The sequence below is a fragment of the Saprolegnia parasitica genome (assembly GCF_000151545.1).
Source record: "Saprolegnia parasitica CBS 223.65 unplaced genomic scaffold supercont2.28, whole genome shotgun sequence".
NCBI classification, from domain to species: domain Eukaryota; phylum Oomycota; class Saprolegniomycetes; order Saprolegniales; family Saprolegniaceae; genus Saprolegnia; species Saprolegnia parasitica.
In genome coordinates, this window is record NW_012156422.1 from 145452 (window position 1) to 151924 (window position 6473).

Here is a 6473-nt window from a genome sequence, read left to right on the forward strand (position 1 = left end):
GCTCAACAAGCTCACTGTGCAGTATTGGGCCATTGCTTATCGACGCGGGCTACTCGGCTTTCTCAACGGACACCATCGAGGCCCCGCCACTCGTCGTGCAACGTCAACCTTCCAGCACGACCCACAAGGGCCAAGATCTGCCAGCTTGAAGGTATGAACACGGGCGCGATGTAAAGCAACGGTCTAGATGTTGTTTAAGTGTCGCAGTGTCGTGCAGGAGCAGTGCGCAACTTGCTTCAGCGAGGCTACACTACCAGCCCGGGCGCTGCTTGAGGTTCCAGACGGACGCGACATGGGGCTCACGCTCCGGATCGATGTTGGATCCTTTCAGGTACTCTTTGGCGTCGGTGGGCTTCATCGTCTTGATGCGGAAGCAGCGCAGGATGTCGGTCCAGCGGCCATTGCACGAGTCCACTTCACCGTGGCGGTAGAAGTACGTCATTTGGTAGCCGACGGCTAGACGTACAGCATTAGCCAACGACGTCAGCCTACCATCGCGGCCACGTACTGATGCACTTGAACGCATCGTCCAAGCATTGGGCGCACGAGATGTCGAGCGGCGCGTCGTCGCTGGCCGGCGGCTTGTCCATCCTTTCTGCTACTGCTGGATAAACCTCTGCTTTCGAATCACATGCATTATAATTAGATAGAGTATCCGGATACGACACTGACGTGGCAGTCGAATTGATGACCTTCGACGACCGTGCGTCGCAGTGGTTGCGCCTCCGCGCCAACTCGGAGCGCAGACAGGTCGTCGTCACTCCCCTCGTTGTCTTCCTCGGCGATAACCGTCGATGAGCTCGTTTGGCGGTGCCCGACCTTGTTGTCCGGCGACGTTGACGCCCGTACGCGGTCAGGGTGGCCGTAGCAGCAGTTCTTGCACTGGGCGTTGACGAGAATGCAGCGCTTGCAGACCATGTCGCCGCACCGATGGCACTCGACCTTGGTCTTGAGGCAGTGGAACTTGGCATGACACGACGCGCAGTGCGTCGATGGTGGCGACACGATCGTCGTACCCCGCGTCCGGATGCGGTGCGCGAGCTGCGCCACGGACGCGGCCTGCGCCTTGAGCATCTTGGCCACGAGCACCGACGGTATGTGTCCGCCCATGTCGACGTTGACGACGTGCACGACGCGGGTCGTCGTTGGACCGAGCTCTGTGAGCACGTAGCCCGACCGGCGCATTGTAGCACGGAGCAACTGGTGACTCATCTCGAGGCACGGAAACCAAGGCAGACGCACGGACGACGCGACACACGCCCAGCCGCGCGCGCCATGCAGGTGGAAAGCGTCGTGGGCTTCAAGGTAGCAGATATCGCGCTGGTGAAAGAGGCTCGACGACGACAGTGGCAGCGCGAGCCAGTGCAACCCGACATAGTGGTAAGGGTCGTCGCAGCTGCCGCTGCTCAGCGGGCTCAATATGCACGCGTTCGACGCCTTGCGCGCCAACAAGCGCGCGTGGTCGAGGTACTCGGCTCTCTCGTCGACTCGGAAGAACGCAATCGCGTCCTCGAGCGCCATCTCGAGTGTGGTTTCGCCCGCGAAGAACGCGTCCCGCACCAGAGGGTCGTTTGCTGTGTACACTTTTGTCTGGGACGGGTACGACGCCAGCGGCGCCCATGGCAGGCGGCTATTGCTCTCCAAGCGGGCACTCAAAATGAGGTCGCTGAGCGCGTGGTGGGCAAAGTCGAGAAGCGCATCGTGGTCCTCAATAGTCACGTCAGGAATGGACACGCACGCTGGTGGGTGCGACTTCATTGAAAATGCCTTGTGCACATAGGGCGATCGGGTGCAGCCGAGTTCAATTATTTGCTGCCAGTGACGCCAGCCGTAGCTACGCGCTGAGTGTTCGTCTTGATCTCAAGCATGGTCGATGAGTTGCCTGCTCTACGTACAACGCTCCACTGAATTTCAGCAGTAGCTTGAGGTCAGCGAGAAGATTTAGGCGATGCTCGTGACACATCGACGTCATTCACCAAAAAATATCCTCCCAGCCAGTTCATGGGGCAAACCCGAGCCTCACGCACACAATCCATTGACGAGCCAGCACGTTGTGGCGGTGTCGCCCTGCTCTCAACTGTCGATCAAGATCCACCGATTTTCGGATACCGCATACCGGATATTGTAACAGTGCTCAGTGTGGTTCTAACAAATTAAGAAGCCTGTGGAAGATAATTAAAAATGCAATTACGGAGGTTATCATTTTGACCAATGAGAACACGACAGCCAAGCCGTGAGGGGCCAACGTCAATATATTGCCCTCATAGCGTGTGAACGACCGTGATGGCCCATCCAGGTACGACGCCGACACGCTCGCCGAGGCTCAAGCGCCGTAGGTGGCAACTTCCCGCGCGGAGGCGCGCCCTTCTCAGGTAGACATGCTGCTTGCGCTCCTAGAGTCTCAGGCGCCTGTAGGCCCGCCGTCGCAATCGGCTCCATTTCAACGTACGTGGCTTCTTACGTGGCACGCGATGGCTCATGCTGCAATGTTCTAGAGCCTCCGCGTGGGCCATATGCACAAGGTAGCGAGTCAAACCAAGCGCAGTATATCGTAACACTGCAGGAACAGGCCCACCCTCGCAAGGGGCGCCGGGCGGCAACTTTGGTCCGCCGAGCAGTGGCGGCTTCAACCCGCGTGGACCGCCGAGCCAGCCGTTTGGTCAGCCGCCAAGTGCTGCGCCGAACACGTTTGGTCCGCCTTCGGGTAATGCGCCCGGCTCGTACGGCCCTCCGTCTGCAGGTACCGTTGTGATTCGGAGACTCGCGAAGATCATCGCTACGGCTTGTAGGTCGCATGCCCCCGAACGGCCTTCCTAGCAACGGGCCTCCGGCTGCACCCATGCATGCTGCGCCTCAGGGCTTTGCTCCGCGGGGTCCGCCGTCGTCGAACGGTTGGCTTTTCTATCTCGGCCAATCCGTCCAAACCATGCGATATAGGCGCCGCAATGCAGCCACCGCGTGGCGCCCCGCAGTTTACTCCCGGTCCTCCGTTTCATCAGGCGCAGGGTATGACTAGCATGTGCTCTCTATTGCATCTGTATCAACATTCCTGCGGGCATAGGTCCACCGACGCAAGGTGCAATGCCTCGTGGTCCGTACGCACAAGGCCCTCCGGGAATGCACCACCCTCCTCAGATGCCTCCGAGTCAGCAACCTCTGCAAGGGTACCCACCTCAGCAGCATGGACCTCCCCAGCCTGGCTACCCGCAGGGTCAGCCGGGGTACCCACCGCAGCAACCAGGCCAGCCGGGGTATCCACCGCAGCAACCAGGCCAGCCGGGGTATCCACCGCAGCAACCAGGTCAACTGGGGTACCCACCCCAGCAACCGGGCCAACCGGGGTACCCACCCCAGCAGCCTGCGCAGCCCCGCACGGCGCCGGCGCCGCAGCAACGTATCGACCCGACGCAGATCCCTCGTCCGAACGTGAGCGCCGAGAAGATTACGTACGTGGCCAAGGGTCACACGATGACGATGCCGCCGCCGGCGACGTCGTCGTTTGTGTGCATTGACGAGGGCTGCTGCAACCCGCGCTTCATTCGACCGACGCTCAACCACGTGCCCGAGTCGTCCGAGCTCCTGCGGCAGGTGGGCATTCCGCTGAGCGCAGTCATTTGCCCGCTCGCGCCGCTTCAGCCAGGCGAGTCGACGCCGCCACTCGTCGACTTTGGCCCGACGGGTCCGCTCCGCTGCACGCGCTGCCGGGCGTACGTCAACTCGTTCACAAAGTTTGTCCAAGCCGGGCGCAAGTTTGTGTGCAACATCTGCAACCTCCACAACGAGACGCCGCGCGAGTACTACTGCAGTGTCGACCAGATGGGCCGCCGGCGCGACGTCACGGAGCGCGCCGAGCTCGCGCGCGGGTCGGTCGAGTACGTCGTGCCCCAGGGCTACGCCGTGCGGCCGCCGCAAGACCCGATCACGGTCTTTGTCCTCGACGTCTCCCTCTTTGCGTTCCAGTCGGGCCTCGTCCAGGGCGTTCTCGAAGCCATCCAGCGCGTCGTGCCCGAGCTCGCGCAGAACCCTCGCGCCAAGTTTGGTCTCGTCACCTTTGACACGGCGGTTCGATCCTTACGATAGCGCACCGCACGTGTCAACATCATCTTGTAGGTGCATTACTATCGCATGGACAAGGAAGGGTCCATCTCCATGTGCGTGTGCCCCGACATCGACGACCCCGCGGCGCCGCTTCCGTTCCAGTCGTGGTGCCTGGCGCTGAACGCGCCGAACGCGATCGACAAGATCACGGAGCTCTCGGAACTCGTACGGTCGCGTGCTTTGGACGGACAAAAAGCCACGTCCTCGATGAGTAGGTGACGACGCTCTTCTCGGCGACGACCAAGAACCAGGCCGTGTCGGGCGCGGCGCTCACGAGCGTCGTCGATACCCTTAGCGCCTGCGGTGGTACGTGCTACTGACGCTATCGTGTGTGTTTTCACCGTGAAGCAGGCCGTGTGAGTGTCTTCCACGCGGGCCCGCCCCGCATCGGCGTCGGCAAGATCACCAAGGAAGAGCCGGCGTCCCACTATGGCACGACAAAAGAAGTCGAGCTGTACACGCACAACGCCAAGCTCAACCCGCACTACGAGGAGCTCGCGCGCAAGTGCGCCACTCACTGCATCGCCGTCGACGTCTACAGCGCGGCCAACCCGTTCGCCGACCTCGCAGAGTGCGTTCTCGATGGTTTTCATCCAGCCAAACTGACGCGCCTCGTAGCGTCGCGCGCGTGTGCGACCTCACGGGCGGCCGCGCCTACTACTTGCCGCAGTTTGAGAAGGACAAGTCGGAGCACGTCGCGTACCTCGGCAACCTTCTCTCGCAGCAGCTGGCCAAGAACGTGGGTTTCGAGGCCGTCTTGAAGATCCGCGTCTCGGCCGGGCTCCGCGTCGAGACGGTGTTTGGGAGCCACGCCGCGTCGAGCGACGACGAGGTCAGTGTCGCGTGCATGGATGCGCACCACGCCGTCGGCGTCTCGTTTGCGTACGACGACAAGCTTGACGGCGAGGTGTACATCCAAGCCGCCCTGCTCTACACGCGCCTCGACGGCGTCCGCGTCGTCCGCGTCCACAACCTCGCGCTCCCGGTAGTTTACGCTTTTCGCGAAAACCCGATTCTCACAGCACAATAATGCTAGGTGGCCAACCTCGTCACCAACGTCTTCCGCAACGCGGACCTCGATGCGACGTGCGCCATCTGGCAGCGCATGTCGGCCAAGGTCGTCACGGACCGGTCCATCATGAGGTGCACTGCATCCTCTCCATCGTACCTTGACACATGCGACTAGTGGCAACGGCCAAGCGGTCAAGGAGCGACTCATTGACGACTGCGTCAACGTTTTGTTCAACTACCGCAAGTACTGCGCGTCCAACAGCTCGTCGGGGCAACTCATTTTGCCCGAGTCGCTCAAGCTCTTGCCGCTCTACACGCTGGCGTCGCTCAAGAGCCGCGGGCTGCGCAACAACGTCATGGGCAACCGCGGCTTTATCGATGTGCGCGCGGACGAGCGCGTCACGTTGCTCTCGCACCTCAACAACCTGCCCGTGGAAGCCGCGGTCTCGGCCGTGTACCCCAAGATGTACCCTCTCCACGACATGCCTGAAGACGTACGTACAATCCTCACCGCCGCATCGATAACATTTTGCTGTCCAGTGCGGTACTTTGGACGACAAGGGCGCGATGATCCTCCCGGCGCCGTTGCCGCCGACGGCCGAGAAGCTGGAGGAGTACGGCATCTTCCTCTTGCACTCGTCGACGTTCCTCTACCTCTTTGTCGGGGCCAAGGTCTCGTCGCACGTTTTGCACGACCTCTTTGGTATGGAGCACGTCGACACGGCCGAGCAGGTACGATTTTCTTGATCCCTGTTGCAATTTTTCAACTGCATCAATGTCTAGTCGGTCAACCTCGTGGACGACGCGCCGGACGCGGGCCCGTTGCGGGACCAAGTGCGTGCGATTGTGCAGTACCTGCAGGCCCAGGTGCCTGTCATGCAGCCCCTTGAGATCCTCACCAAGACGGTAAAAAATTATGGACTGACGCAAGCAAGCAAACACGGACGTAGGACTGGCGCAGCGGCCGCTTCATGGCCGCGCTCGTCGAGGACCGCACCAAGAACGAAGTGTCGTACGTCGAGTTTCTCTGCCAAGTGCACAAGAAGATCCAGTACAAGTTCATGTAAAGAGCTCCGATTCCAATACACGATGGATGCTAAATGGTGGCTACGACGACGACGACGCGGGCAGCGCGATCGTGCGCGAGCTTTTGTTGGAGCGCAGCGCGTCGGTCGCTTGAAGCGTCGCGACCATGCGCTGGATGAGCTCGGGGTTGCTCACCGAGGGCCGTCGCGGCGCGACAACCGCTGACGCCCGGGGCGACGCCTTGAGCGTCCCAAACGCCAGCGCCGACTCGCGCCGACTCGAAATGGCCTACTGCATCGCCTGAGGTGCTGCATCCTAATGAGCATGCGGTTGATTTG

The 6473-nt window shown here is 61.2% G+C and overlaps 3 protein-coding genes across 3 annotated transcripts; 1 reads left to right on the forward strand and 2 right to left on the reverse strand.

Moving 5' to 3' along the window:
- Positions 1 to 166: 166 nt before the first annotated feature.
- Positions 167 to 608, reverse strand: SPRG_06832 (hypothetical protein). The gene is made up of 2 exons (XM_012346300.1): positions 509 to 608; positions 167 to 456 (listed from the first exon to the last, which is right to left on the reverse strand). Exons 1-2 carry the CDS (start codon positions 588 to 590, stop codon positions 251 to 253), a joined length of 288 nt encoding a protein of 95 aa, XP_012201690.1. The 5' UTR covers positions 591 to 608; the 3' UTR covers positions 167 to 250.
- A 34-nt stretch (positions 609 to 642) lies between these two features.
- SPRG_06833 (hypothetical protein) lies at positions 643 to 1758 on the reverse strand (the record flags this gene model as incomplete). Its single annotated transcript, XM_012346301.1, has 2 exons — positions 643 to 819; positions 850 to 1758. The coding sequence occupies 2 exons, from the start codon at positions 1756 to 1758 to the stop codon at positions 643 to 645; spliced, it is 1086 nt and encodes a 361-aa protein (XP_012201691.1).
- A 508-nt stretch (positions 1759 to 2266) lies between these two features.
- SPRG_06834 (hypothetical protein) lies at positions 2267 to 6206 on the forward strand. The gene is made up of 17 exons (XM_012346302.1): positions 2267 to 2296; positions 2337 to 2372; positions 2416 to 2445; positions 2496 to 2522; positions 2570 to 2740; positions 2790 to 2891; positions 2938 to 3006; positions 3062 to 4062; positions 4111 to 4263; positions 4314 to 4404; positions 4450 to 4669; positions 4717 to 5083; positions 5135 to 5241; positions 5285 to 5603; positions 5650 to 5841; positions 5893 to 6015; positions 6060 to 6206. The coding sequence occupies exons 1-17, from the start codon at positions 2284 to 2286 to the stop codon at positions 6174 to 6176; spliced, it is 3138 nt and encodes a 1045-aa protein (XP_012201692.1). The 5' UTR covers positions 2267 to 2283; the 3' UTR covers positions 6177 to 6206.
- The last annotated feature ends 267 nt before the right edge of the window (positions 6207 to 6473 follow it).